At 42.6% G+C, this 15,283-nt stretch overlaps 1 protein-coding gene across 1 annotated transcript in view; it reads right to left on the bottom strand.

The window, feature by feature from the left end:
- RTF1 (RTF1 homolog, Paf1/RNA polymerase II complex component) overlaps positions 1-14,328 on the bottom strand; it is a 43,705-nt gene extending 29,377 nt beyond the window's left edge. The window contains exons 1-2 of the mRNA XM_019725450.3: positions 14,119-14,328; positions 3,708-3,818 (exon numbers count right to left, since the gene is read on the bottom strand). Of these exons, the coding sequence (XP_019581009.1) occupies positions 3,708-3,818; positions 14,119-14,313 (306 nt within the window). The 5' untranslated portion in view covers positions 14,314-14,328. The remainder of the gene's footprint in view (positions 1-3,707; positions 3,819-14,118) is intronic.
- Positions 14,329-15,283: the final 955 nt, after the last annotated feature.

Here is a 15,283-nt window from a genome sequence, read left to right as displayed (position 1 = left end):
GATATGCATTCACCAAAAATAACACATTCATATATTCTCTTTCGTTAAACGTAGGGTTTTTTTCCCCCTGCAAAGATACTATACATGAAACATCTACTATGCCCTCCCTAATGGAACGTCCAATGCACCCACTTTTTCTGGATAGGAAACTTGCATAATTTTCCCCTATTCTGTCCCCACCCTTCCCCAATCAATTAGCTGGATATGTGCTTGCTCTAAAATCATTGCATGTCTCTCCTTATAACAAATCACCCATTAATCTTCTCAGGTGCTCTTGACCAGTTTTCTGTCCTAGCAAATCTGAGCGGACCAACATACTTTTCCTTCTGTATTCATTGTTCACTAATGACAATAAACAATAAAAAAGGTGGTAGGGGAGAAGGGTTGGGAGGTGTATTTGAAAAAACTCCAGAGTAGCTTCTGATACAACCAGCCTCCATCTGACTGAGAACTGCTGCTTTAATAACCAAATTTCTAAACAACTAGTTTGTAAGTAATAAGGATATAAAAATCAGAGCAGAAATTAGAAGACATAGAAAATTACCTCAGTATATGCGGTTTTTTAGCTACAGAGAGGTATAAATATTATTATGAAAAAGAGAAAAAAGCAATGGCTTCGGTCTCAAACTTTATATTCTAAGGATCTTTCAGAAGTCCCCTCCTCACTTCAAAGTATCTCCATGGTGGCCATAAATCTGAGTTCACAGCAACCCCACTGAGTTCTCTAGTGGTTGGCAGGATTTTTTTTTTTGGCAGGATTTTAAAAAAGATATTTTCTTAATATTTTTGGACATTTGCTTAATTGTCGGAAGTAATGAAATATTCACCCTAAGCTGAGGTGCTCAGCTAGCAGCCTGGGCCAAGCAGTGACAATGCAGACTTAAGAACAGGTGCTTCCCAGAATGGCCATGATATTGAGGCTGCTATTCTCAGTGAGTTGGGGGAAGGTAGACTGGAGTAGAGCTGCAGGAAGCTTGTGGGCCCCCATGCTGGGACCCGGAGGCAGCAGCAGGAGCTAAGAACCTTGTGGAGGGAAAGTTACTGAAAGTCTCATTCCCCACTGGGCAAAGTATAGCTTGCCTGTCAGCTTTTCCTCCAGTAAGTGCATAAGCAGTTGGGTAGTATCCTACGGTGAAGACTTTTAAAGTAACAACTTGGTTAAGTAGCTGCAAGTGACAAAGGGAACCCTAAGTTGCAAAGGTTTTTATGGACTCTGGATGTACCCTAGCACAAGTTTTGGGCTTCTCTAATGCTGCCGAGGTGATACACACTCTGCCTCCTGGGAGAAGGAGCTAAAAAGGATGAAGGAAATCCCTACAGTAACTGCACACTCTTCTGATTTAATGATAGAAATATGGAGAATGAAATACTTCATAGGATAGTTATTGCTTGTATCTTAAGGAATTGCTAAGACTATAAACATGTTACAGGGTATTCCAGACATAACACAGATTCACACTTAACAGAATATTGTTACTCGGGGGGAGGGAACCCACAGCATCTGACTTCTGAAACATGAAAAATAAAAGTCGTTGATGTAGGAATAGTGGGAAAGAGAAATTATTTCAAGAATTTCCTGTATTGTCTGTGCACTTCAAAGAAGAAAATGGAAAAACAAAACAAATAAGCAAATTACTTCATAGAGCTCACTGCTTTTCTCACAAACTGGGTTATTATCAATTTGAGAGGAATTAAGGCTCCTCCATTAAAAAAAAGAAACAAAAAAATAAAACTCACATATTCACTACCTCTGGCTGTAGAAAGCAATTTTAGGTATATTAAATTATTTAAGATTAAGAAATCATCACTACAGTCAATTAGAATGCAATCATTTCTAATTTGCATACACAGGGCACTAGTAAAAACTGTTCTAGCTGTTAACTAAATTTCATTATAATAAAAACCATTTTTCATTTTAGTGGAACTGTAAAACAAAATAAGTACATAGTAAAAACATTTTCCTAGACTGCAGGGTAAGAGATTAAATAGAAAGGTGATAGCCAGCCTCTCTCTAGGAAATTATAGTCATGTGACAAGAGGGACATGTTCTGACAAATGCATCATTAGGCGACTTTGTTGTTGTGCCAACATCATAGAGGGCACTTACCCAGACCTACGTGGTACAGCCTATTATAAACACCTAGGGTAGATGGCACAGCCTCTTGCTCACAAGGCTACAAACCTGGATAGCACGTTACTGTACTGAATACTGTAGACAAGTGTAACACAATGGTAAATATTTGTGTATCTAAGCATACGAGTATGGAAACATAGAAAAGGAACTGTAACAATATGGTATAAAAGATAAAAAAATTGGTCCACCTGCATAGGGCACTTACCACGCATGGAGCTTGCAGGACGGGAACTTGCACTGGGGGAGTCAGTGAGTGAGTGGTGAGTGAATGTGACGACCGAGGACAGAACTGTCCACTGCTGTCCACTTTATAAACCCTGTCCCACAAGCCCTCCCCGTTTCCTTCTGACAAGGTAGGAAATAGAACATCGAAGCTGTCAATGCTGCTCCATGATCAGGGATGTGGGCTGGATTGATTGGAAATATCGAGGAGAAACTGGCTGGCTGAGGCCTAGATCACCGTAACAGTGACTGTGGGAGGGAGTGAAAGGTGGCCTGAGGATCAGTAGGAATAAGTAATAAAGATGGAGAGCGAAACGAACATAGGGGATTGTCGTGGCAATGTGGTTTGGGCTACTGCAAGTTGGAGCAGAGGTGGATTAAGGAACTTTGTGGTATTCATAAAAAAAAAAAAAAAGAGAGGGTTTTTAACATGGAGAGGGTATAAAACTGAGGACCCAATATTTGACTTTGGAAATTGGTATTTGGTTCCATTGACCTCTCTGGCACAAAGGGCTGTCTGCCATTGAATTGATGGAAGCAATAAATCTTATCTATGCTTTACTTCATCACAGCCTGAAAATCTTTCCAAAGTATGGGACAGGCTGGCTCCACACGACCACAGAAAGCTCCTACTGAAGTGATGGTGGCCCTTAATACTTGTTAAGGGAGCTCCTGTGGACTTGTGTCCTTGTAAAGCATCTTAGGCCCTCAGCAAAGAATTTACAGCAATGTACTGCAAAGCCCATCAAGCCAGCTCTGGGAGGGCTGTAGCGCCCTCTGAATATGTAGCACTGCGGGGACAGGCTCCTCTGTGCTGAAACAGGCCAGTGGCTGACTGGCCGGGATGGAATCCATGCACTCAAACCTGAGGTGCTGTGAGCGACAGGGAAGCTACCCCCAAGCCCCACAAATACTGCTCCTGTCAGAGAAAAAGGTATTCCTTCTGAACCACATATCCTGGCATTTTTTACAGGAAAGCTTCTTGTCTTGCTCAAGTATTTCCTCCTGAAATATGGCATTCTTGATAGAATTTCTCTCTAACATGAAAGTGGGATTAAACAGATGAGAAATAATAAAAGAGATGACGACTAACAAGTTGTGCCCCTTCTGCAGCAGGGCTGAAAACAAGAACTGAAAAATGTCCACAAATGCCCTGCAGAGACACCTACGAGGTACCTAGAAGTACAGGGAACATGACCGTTCGAGAGTTTCCCTTAGTTTTGTTTCCCTAAGAAGTTCTTGTAGCTCTTAGGCTGTAGGGCTCAGGTGAAGCAATAGAGACCATCAGGAGTCAGCGACACCGAGACCCCCAGACACCTGTCAACCCCAGAGGCTGGAGCCCTGCACTCACCTCGTCGTCACTGTCAGACGTCTCGGAGTCTGAGGAGGCCGCAGGCTGACTCACGGGGGGCTCCTTCTCCTCTGAGTCGCTGCGCTTCCGCTTTGCCAGGGACAAGAGCTCCTAATAGGGCAGAAGTAGTCACATGAGTTTTGTTCAACAGAGAAAAAACTCCAAGAATAATAAAACGCCTGTCCTCTCTAGATCTCTTCTACTCTTGGTGCTCTCAAGTGAAGAACACCATCATAGGAACTTTGATCACAACTGCCAGGATTCCCAAGTGCTAAACAAAATCTGTGCCTTCACTCTTAATTGCAAATATATGTATGAAATGGAAAAGTGACGATGGAAAACTGAACTGGAGGCTATTTTCAAATTGTCACCATTTCCTCCGTAAGCTACAGAAGTACTGATTCTCAGCAATTAATATGATAAGAACCATGTCTACAAAGGTAATTTGCTCCCTGTTCTTACTGGTAGAGCTAATCCATACGCTGAGCATCCTCTTCCTGTAATTCATAATAAAATTGTCGTTGTGAATATATATATTCAATACTGGCTGTAGTGAATAAGCTCTCAAACTGCAAGTTTCTGAGGTTGTTTTTTTATTTTGAACGCTTAAACCAGAAAAAAACAAAAAGCAAATCACACGTGTATTTCTGGTGGTGGATCCGGGGTCTGACAACGAGCAGTAAATGTGCGGGCCACTACATCCGAATCCTAATTTGACAATCCCAGTATCCCATTCACCACTTCTGCCTTGTCCTGGTGATTTAGGAGAGACTAGCAGGGGAGGAATGTGCCACTTAGTAAGTCGTGGCTACAGCCAGGATTTGCTCTCAAGGGGTTCCCCTTTCCTGTTACATCTCTCCAACTCAGGCCAGTCACTTTAAAATGCAACAAAAGGATACTTGCTCTAGTTCCAGCTCTCCACTAATAGCAACGCCAGTCCACAGTTATACTGTACTTACTAGACGCCATGTACTTTTCTAAGCATCTAACATTTAATCTTCACAGCAATCTTAAGGTAGGTTTCGTTATCATCCCCATTTAAAGCTAAAGAAACTAAAGAGCAGGCGAGGTTAAGTAACTTAGCCAAGGTAACACAGCTAACACATGATGGAGCCAGGATTCAAACCAGGGCAAAATAGAATCCTAGCTCCTAATTCAGTCACTCACGGTTTACTAGTCTAAAACATTTCCCCCTTCTGCCAAAAAGAGAAAAATACAACAAATAAATACTAGCAGTATTACTTCTTGATAATGATGGTGCCATACAATTATAGGTCAAGTGCTAAGATAGATTTTAAAATAATAGACTGCTATAAAGTATCTGTTTTCTTCTTCCAGTCTCTTTCTATTTTAGGCGTATACCCTCCTCAGCCAGAATGAGAAAATGACCTTCTCAGATTAACAGATGACATGCTCTCTTTCATAAGCAGTCATGAAATGTTACTCATTTCATTAGAGAGTTAGCACACCAACTTCCTGAAAAGGCTGAAGATCATAAGAATGCTCTATTTTTTCATACAGAAACGGTAACTCCTATTGATCAAATGCAAATTATAGCAATATTTGTGTTTACAGTCTTTTAAAAATTTGAGGTGTAACTGACATACTGTACAGTTTTTCCTTTCTTATGTATAGTTTTATGAGTTTGATAAATACATAGTTTAACCACTCCCACAAAAAAGATATATGGACAGTTCCATTAGCGCTCCAAATATTGCTGTAATTTGCATTTGGTCAATAGGAATTACTGTTTTGTAGAGTGTTCGTATGATTTTCAGCCTTTTCAGGAAGTTGGTGCTCTTCAAATTGCTCCCTCCATCCCCTGGCAACCACAGACCTGCTCTCTGTCCCTATAGGTCTCCTTATAGAATAAATAAATCTTATACAGTATGTCGCCTTTGAGTCTAGTTCTTTTACTTAGTATAACGTGTTTGAGATTCATTCATGTTGCAGCATTTATCAGTGACTTACTCTTTTTTATTGTTAAGTAGTGTTCCATTGAATGGATGTACCACACTTTGTTTATCCATTTACCAGTTGGAAAACATTTGGGTTCCCAGCTTAGGGCAATTATATGTCCACATACAGGTTTTCGTGTAAATGTAAGTTTTTATTTCACTTGGGTAAATACCTAGGATTGGGACTGCTGGGTTATATGGTAATTTGTGCACAGTCTTTACTATTATTTCCCCCACATTACCTTAATGCAAATTTATAAAATTTAGAAAGACATCTGGTAGGTAATCTCTTTCCTGACCCTTGGAGGTTCACGAATATACCAGAATTCTGTTTTGATACCAACTCATAACAGGAACTTGGATACACTATCAATCGGATCCTTCTCTGGAACATTAACTATTACAAGCAGTAGACATCCATCACAAGTTACTATAACTAAAGTGCTAAGGTGTTACTACAGCCTTTCTGTTCAAGAGGTCCCACTCTACACAACAAACCTAACAAACAGCTCTCCGTCATCAACGAACAACTGCATCTGAGAGGTAATCCCGCTTCTTCTACAACAGTAAGTACCGTATTAACAATAGTATGGAGACAGCAAAGACTTTCTTCACAGTGTGAAAGATCCCCTTTTCAGAAGTTGAGAATTGTACAGGAAGTTACCGGGGGAGCTCATTAGCAGGGCTACTCTTTATAGTTAAGTCCTTTATATTCTATTGAGGGCTCTTAGATACAGCGGAACAGACCAATGTACAATGGAAAGGTCTTTCCAACACTGCACATAAGAAGAGACCATCAGATTTGCTACCTGTTAGGGTTAATTTATCCAACGCCTGTACTCAAAAAAGCCAATCCAAGCCTGATTCATGCACAAAGGGTAGGTCCATCTGTAGCTCTCTCCTGCCAGCCTGCTTCACTGTGCCCCACTGGCTGAGACAATGTTTCTGTGTATCCAGTGGTTCTCTCTCACCATCATCCTTGCATTTCATCTCACCCAGTAAAAACTGTCCTTACTTATGTCAGCATTCCTGTAGTGGAATAGCAGCATGGAGTGCCAGCATGGTCTATCAAATTTAAGCTGAACTAAAGAACTGCTTAAAGTAATGCCAACGCCCAACGCACTACAGGTATGGCTGTGTAGGATGCCACGTCTGGCTTCTAGGGCAGTTTTATTAACATTGCTTAAGAGCCATATTTAACATTAAACTGCCCAAATTGAGACCCTGTAATAAAGCAACTCTAATTGCACTAGGGTAATGTTTATTAAAACAGCATTATTATGGCTAAGATTAGAATTCTAATCCATCAATATGTGAAGACTCATGAACCTTAAGATTTAATTCCCCCACCTCAACATTCACAAATAGTGTATTTTCTGTGATGTCATGTTAGGATCAACCTGTAATAAAGCAACTTAGCTCCCCCTTACTTAAAGGAAATTAAATCTCACCTCTTTAATCAGACCTCCTATGATCACATGTAACTGGGATCCATAATCTGCACCCCAGAAAGAGAGAATAAAATCTCATATGGACACACCTCAGAGGTTTTTATAGCCAATTAGCATGCTGAGCTGTTTCCCACTTATGCATTCCCCAAATATAACTAATGTAAGTAATTAGTATTAGCTAGGGTGACCAAACATCCGGGTGTGCTCAGGACTGTCCCGCTTTCAGCACCGCAAGCCATGCATTCTGGGAAACTCCTCAGTTCCAGGCAAACAGAGACAGTTACTTACCCCACTACCAGTACCTAGTACTATCCACCAAGCCCTGGACAGACAGTCATGAAGAAAAGATACACAGTCCTTAACCTCATGGAATTTAAAATCAAGTCAGGCAGACAGACAACATACAAGTAAAGAAAGCAATTATGTCTAGTGCTAAGAAGGAAGTGAATCAAGTGAATGGGGAACCTGTCTGAGACAGGGTGATCAGCGGAGGCTCCTCTGAGGCAGTGGCATTTAGGCTGAGACTAGAAACTTTGGGGAAGAAAAAGGGGTGCAGTTTTTTGGACAGAGTCTCCAGACAGAATAGCTAAGGCCCTGATGCTGACAACAGCTTAGCTTTAGTCAAATAACGGAAAGAGAACCAATGTGAATGGAGCTTAGCAGGCGAGAGGAAGAATGGCACACGGTAGGTTAGAGGTAGGAAGAAACCAGATCATTCCGAGGTTTCTAGAGCAGGATCAGGAGCCTGGCTTTTATTTGAAGGCAGTGGGTAGCCATCAAACGGTTCTAAGCAGGGGAGTAACCATCCCCTGAGGGTTTGAAAAGACTATCTGATCCCAGAGGGGCCAGGGTGGACGTGCAGAGGAGTCAGAAGGAATCCACAGCAAGGTCGCCAGAATAGATGGTGGCCAGGGCAAGGTAAATAGCCACAGGGACAGAGAGAGGTGGGAGGACTGAAGAGCTGCTGAGGAAAAGTGCAGTAATTCACGGGGGTTTAAATATGAAATGTTAACTCCTATTCTTTCACACCAAAATTGTTGGTAGAGGTCCATGCCTCCAACAGTGGACATTAGTCAGTTTTCAGGAGTAGGGAATGGAACCAATGTATACGCGGTTTTTGGGGGACAAAGAGGTATTTCTGTTTTGTAGGGACTGTTTCAATAAGAATATACTATTTTTATAATATGAAAAAAAGAAAAATCAAAACAATGAGCATAAAACGAAAATCCTTCTAAAGTAATAATCCCAAAGTAGCAGCATAACAATCCTTTACATTATTGGCACTAACTATGGCAACTTTCCCTTCAAGTTCCAGCAAAATAATTATAGTTGTAGATAAAATACTGAGTTACATAAATGCCCATAATTTTACAGAATTGACAAAATAAAATCTGTTTTCAACCATCCAAAACAAAAGGTACATAAAAGTTTTAAAAAGTTCTGCTGCTAACTTGTTTTTACTTAGTTCTCTCTCCCAATACACTTTCTAACTAATGCAGATTTCCATTCCTTAAAGGGAAATCATCATTATAGCAGAGGCCCTGCAGCAAGAACCCCCAAACTGACAACGGTCCTTATCTCTGTAGGGGATCCTATTGAGACCAGGTTAGAAAACTTGGTAAGCAGCATTTGCTAAGTAGCATCTGCTTTTCAACAAAGATTTATTAAGTGCCTACTGTGTGTCAGGCATGCATTATTTTCAACTACCTACCTGATGTCACCACTTGGATATCTCATAGACAACTTTAAACACTACACATCTAATACTGAACTCAAGATTGTCACTTTTAAACCTGACCTTCCTGTAGGGCTCCCTCTTTCACGCCAGAACCTCCTCATCCTCACCCCAACTCCAATCAGTCATCAAGTCCTCTCAGTTTTATATCCTGAACATTATGTCCAAATCTACTTTCTGTTGTCTCTATAACCACCATACCAATCCACGTCAGGCATTCATTCGGCAAATATTGTTTGCTGCATGCCAGGCACGGTTCTAGGTGCAGAGATAGCATGGTGAACAAACAGCCCTTCCCTTCTGGAGCTTCCATTCTAGTGGAGCTTATGCTCTCGACCTCCTCTCACCTGGACTCTTCTATCCATCTGCCGCCTAACTGGTGTCCCCTCCAGGTTACTACCCACAGAGAAGCCTGGGCAAACTTGTTACAAGGCAAATCTGAACACCTTTTCCAGCTTAAAATCCTTCAATGGTTTCTCATTGCCCTCGGAATGAAGTCTAAAGTCCTTACAATTGCCAACATGGCCCTGCCTGTGGCTCTGAACCTTTTAACCCCAGGAGACAGTAAGCTAAATTATACCTCATGACTCAGTGTACATGTACATGCATATACATGAAACACAAATTTCACAAAACAATACTTATTATGAGGTCTGACACACTTGATGCTTTCTATTTGATTCAATTTCATTTCTATTTTTAATGCTGGCTGTGATCCACTAAACTAGGTTTTCCATCCTCAAAAGGTCTACACAGACTACTTCTGCAGCTTCATTTACACCACTCTTTCTCCAAATAGTTATATTTTCATCACTGTGCTTCTTTCAGTTTCATGTGGTGCTAGGTCCTTCCTGCCTCAATATTTCTGTACATGCTGGTCCCTCGACCATGAACACTCAACACTTCCCTGGACTCTTCGGTCTCCTGCTCTCCTTTTCCCTGACATGTATTCCACATCTCAGTTCACATGTCACTCCCGAAGGCTAGTATATAATAGGATCCCTGTCACACTCAGTATCCTGGCTCTTCCTTCACACAGTCTGTAGTGAAACGACCCTCTGAGCAATGCTGGCCCCTGCTCCGCCCTCCTCTCATGCCCCTCCTTTATTTCCCTCCCCTAAGCTCCGTGAAGGTGGAAACTGCTTCTACTTTGTTCACCCAGGAGCCCTAGTGCCTGGCACTGTGTAACACACTTGTTCGAAGAGAAACAATCTCTGCCCTTGGGGAACTTACAGTCTAGGAGAGCAGTAAGTACACCAACAGAACTGGTGTCAGAAGATGGGTTTTGAACTTTTCCTAAGAGATTCTCTGTTAAAGCTCCCATGAGACTCAATCTTCACGGCACTATTTCCAAAGAAAAGTTGAGTGAAATTACCAAATGAGTTAGATGAAACATTATGACACAAATTAAAAACTTCACAAGTCAACCCTGACATTTCTCACAAGTTCGCCCTAGACTATACTGTAAAAAAGACTATATTAATGAGAAACACAATTTTAAATTTCCCAACTTGAATGGGGAAGGTTTATGGAAGGATACTTTATAACAACGATACTTTTTTACATGTAATATCTAAAAATAATTCCTAAAAAGTACTTAGGGGGCCTATTCTCTCAAAGATAAATTTAATTATTGCTACTTCAAGTAGGATGAGCAGAGAAAAACAGGACATGACAACATAAGCATCATTTAAAATAAGAAATAAACTCAAGTAATCCAATATGTATGTAGCTCAATTTTTTTTTTCTTGAGAAAGGCAGAGTCAAGTTTTCATAAATACTGAACTTTATCAATCTGAATAGAGAACTCTGATTCCTTTATTATCTTGGATGCTTTTCATTTTCTAGAACCCACTGCATAAATATTATTTCTTAAAGAGTGACACATATTATCTCCATGGAGGCACATGATGGGATAAAAAGCCTAGGTTTCCCTCAAATTCTGTTTTGTTTTTTTCCAAGAGGTGCCAAAGGCAAGTATCTTCATGATTTGCAATTTTAAAATGTTGAAGGAAAGGTGTGGCCAACATAAAAAGTAAAGTCACTATCAGGTCACATGTTAAAAGAAATTCTTCGAATTCTCAAAGGTTTGAGTTTTTAAAAGCACCGAATGTTAAAACAGATTTCAAACTCTGATTTAGTTACTACATACCTCTTCCCATCAAGAAGCAAGGCGGAAAAAAAAAAAAAAAAAAAAAAGAAACAGGCCTCAATAAAAAGCATCCAACAATTCAAACAGCTTCAGAGATCTAGAGGAACCACCAGCTTTGCCACCTTAAACTTCTCTGTTAATTTTTTTCAGTTATACCTGCACACACTTCAAGACAGGAAGTCTCCCAAACTACTTAAGAGTGTCTTGCTAAAAAGATTAGCATCGGAGGTGGTCTCAATCATTAACACAAATAAGTACCTGGGCTGTACCTGGTAAAAATGCAGAGTCCAGGGCTCTATCCCCTGAGGGTGTGATTCAGTAGGTCTGGGATGGGAGCCCCTGCAAAGTACATTTTAAATAAGCAACCCAGGTAGCTTCTCACACAGGTGGCCCTCCTCCCACCACCAGAAAAAACCACTGTAGAAGACTCACCTGCCTCACCTTCAGCAAGGACTAAGTTGATGATAATATTTCTGACATAATGGCTTAGATTCCCATAGGGAAAACCCAGGGATAAAGGACCTCCTTACTAACTATGTTCCACTCTCACCCTAGACACTCAGAGATTTGTCATGGTTTGTTCTTTTCCACAAGTACAATACACTGGACAACAAATACGATGCTATAACCCCAAATGAAGACCTAGAACTAGATGGAGCAGACCAAGGCACCTTGGTCAGGAAAAGCCCAGAATGCATTCATTTTGTTCTGAGGATTCTTAAAAGACCCCCAAACCAGGCTGACTGAACTTCTGCTAAAGGTCTCTGGTGAAAACTTATAGAGGGTAGAGATCTTTCTCTGATTCCTCTGATTGCCTGGCAGTGTTGAACAGACAGGTAGATTGAAGGCACTCTGTTAAGATGTGCAGGGAAAGGGAATTTTGATCTGGTTCCCATCTGATAAAAGAATGACAATGAGTGGTTGAAGAGGAGGAAGTTGAAATTGCTGTTAAAATGTATTAGGTATTACTTACACATTTCATGCTAATTTCTTTTTACAAATAGAGTTGGGTTTAAAGTTGCAATCCCCTCCAATTCTTAACTTTGGAAAAGCTCTTTGTGGATCTCTCTACCACAAAAGGAAGCTCTCAACTCATTTCATTTGTCAGAATTCTGTGGAAAATCACTAAGGACAGAATAATTTGCTTAGTTCATTCATCATCAGAACAGACATCTTGACAGTGCTTTACCAAGAAAGCCCCCCAAATAATCTTTATAATTGATGTACCAATTTTCTCTATTCAATGTACTTTACAAACACGAATTCTAGCAACATGGAAAATGGCCATAATACATCATTCTCATTTTGCAATATGAAAAAGTAAAAGACTAACAGATTAACTGGAAAGAGTACATATGCCTCGTCGTTGTGCAGATTTGGGTTCAAATTCCAACTCTACCAATTACAAGTTGTGTAAATTTGATAAGTTACTTCTTCAATCTCCATTTTCCTCATATGTAAAATGGGGTAAATCATACTAACTTCATAATTTGAAAACTTGACAATTTAAATAAAGCACCTAATTAAGTGACTAGTTCACCCTAGGCACTATGTAAATTGTAGTCGATGTCATTATCAGAAATAACTATATTTCTAGATCAGAAAATAGTCAAAAACAAAAAAGTTCTAATTCTCCTAAGTGTCAGTCTAAAATTATCAACCAAACTTTTACAGTCAAGAATATATATTTTTTATATTTTTGCAAATTTCAAGAGCCTTTCATTGAGAATATTTTCAACTTACCTTTCAATCCTATCCCCAAACAAGGTTTCTATCCCTTTGATAATTCCCCAAAGGCCCCATTACTTCCCCACCCCATACCATCATTTTCAAAATAGCCCTCTTCAACACACCTCCAGCCCCTTCTCTTAAAGTTCTCCCCTTCATGCCCCAATATTTTACTCTTAAGACCTCTGGCCTAATACAAATGACGCCTAGGAAGCCACTACACAAAAGCTTTATTTGCAACTGCTTGTACCAACATTCTTACATACAACTACTTGATCCTTACGATAGCACAATTATTAATAGATATACAAGGCTAACGTTATACCTAGATTTCACAGTTATGACCAAAGATATAGCTAGAAAACAGCATAGCCCAGCCTAAAACTCAAATTTTTAGATTCCAAGTTCAGTACCTACACAACTTACAAAGCTACTACCTCTTGTATATTCTTTATATCATTTGTTCACAAAACACGGGGGAAAACCCTTTTTTGCATCACTAGAGCATTACTACAAAGACAGCTTCCTCCCTACAGTGCTTTTCTAGAGTATATAAACAGTTCAAGCAATCCCCAAGACACTGAGACCAAAAGTTACTTTCTACACTTACTGCACAATCTTCACGTAAGAAAGAATTCTGGGATGCTGCATGAAAACGGCTAAGAGCCCTTAGTCTCAGTCCTTCCATATCGCCCTATGTACTGCTCCACTTCTGCCCTCTTTCCTTCTTCTAAGAGTTTTCTTCAGTCTGACATCTCATCAGGGACCCTTCTCAACCACGAACGACCCTAGTTGCCAAAAAGATTCGTGCCCGCAGCTAAGTCTTCCTCGCTAAGCACCGCAGAGGGTCTCCGGAACATTTACGAATGCCCCTCCTCTCCGTCCACACTCCTTGTCTGAAAAACTTCATCTTCCAGAGCCCGCACCTTCTCGTCACCGACCCCCCCCCCCCAAAACCCCACAGCCCCACGCTCACCCCTTGCACCTCCTCCTAAACCTCCCAGCCTCTCAGGTTGGCCGGCGATACTTCCCACCTTTCCCGGCCCGGATCGTTTGGCCTGCAGCCCGCTGCTCCAATCTGGCCCTGGCAGATGAAGGACCCTTCCGATCCCCCGAGCCCGAGGCCCACCAGCCTGGTCCCTGCCCCGCCTCCCCGCCCAAGGCGCCAAGTCCTCGGGGCTCAATCTCCAGGCCCCGGCGGGACTCCATAGGTCCCGGGAGATGCAGGGAGGATAGGAAGGAGGCGGCAGCGGCGGTCAGGGAATGGGGCTGGCTAGGCACTCGGGTCGGAAGGCCCCGGGCCCGGCCGGCTCCCGGCTCCCGGTTCCCGTGGCCCGGACTCAGCCCTCCCGTTCCGCCGGCCCGCGCCTCCGCGGCCTGCCCTCACCTGATCCAGGTTCTCGTCGCTGCCGCTGTCCTCCGTGTCGGAGTCGATCACCACGCGGCCTTTCCGCTTCTTCACCATGGTGGTCCCCCGGCTCCCACGCCGGACGCCGCCCGGACTCCCCTCTAGCCCGCCTGCCAGTGGGACCGCCACTGCCGCCGCCACCGCCGCTCGACCCACACAAAGGCGACCGCGCATGCGCGGTCCGCTCCGCCCCTGGCCCCGCCCCCGCTCGGCGCACGCCGTTTGCTGGCGCTCGGCGCCCCGCCCTGCTCCGCCCCCGACGCAGCGTGGGAGGCGGGGCCCAACACCGGGCTGGGTTCCCGGTAGTGGACCACTTTCTCTTTCCCCGCGAGGGCCTCTGGAAGGCTTGGGTGTGTCTCTGCTGCGGGGCCGAAGCTCGGTGGGCTGCCTACCTATGTCGTGGCCTGGAGACGCAAGCACCTGGGTCCGCTCTTAGGAGGCTTTCAACTGTCCGATACTGATGGAGTGTGGAGAACGAGAGCCGCCCTCCTGGAAGACACAAGTCGCCTAGACCATCCCAAGGGATGGAGGATGGGAGAAGAAGCTTTCGTATCTCGGTGGTGCAAGTGACAACTGAGCTGGGACTTGAAGGATGCATCTGAGTTACCCAAAAGAAAAGTAAAGTGAAAGTTGTACCAAGCAGAAAACCGCGTGGGCAAAGGCCCAGCAATAATAGGAAAAGTTGGGTTCAGGGAACTGAAAGTTCATTATGGCCGAACAGATGACACGGTGTGTGGGGATAAGGCTGCGGAGGGACACGGTGGCCACATCATTCAGAGCCTAATAAGCTATATTAGAAAGTATTGAAAGATTTAAAACTGAAGAACATAATTAGATTTGTGTTTTAAAAAGATTAGTCTGCCTGTAGTGTGGCAAACGCATTAGAAGGGAGGAAGACCAAGGGCACGGAGACTATTGAAGCTGTTGGTGTCATTTTAACAAGAGATGATGGTGTCCTGAACTATGGAAGAAGCAATGGAAATAGAAGTGGATGGATAATTCGGAAGGTAGAATTACAAGGAATTGGAGATTAGTTGGGAGAAGGATAAGGTGAGCTCCCAGACACAAATGGCGCTCAGATTCTGCCATAGGAAGCTGGTGGTCAGTGGGCCCTTGGCTGAGACAACACAGGTGGAGAGGAGGT

This window comes from Rhinolophus sinicus, chromosome 3 (assembly GCF_057876585.1).
Source record: "Rhinolophus sinicus isolate RSI-liver-muscle chromosome 3, RSI-T2T, whole genome shotgun sequence".
In the NCBI taxonomy this organism is placed as follows: domain Eukaryota; kingdom Metazoa; phylum Chordata; class Mammalia; order Chiroptera; family Rhinolophidae; genus Rhinolophus; species Rhinolophus sinicus.
The sequence above is the reverse complement of the archived record's forward strand: the minus strand, read 5'-3'. Positions and strand labels throughout refer to the sequence as shown.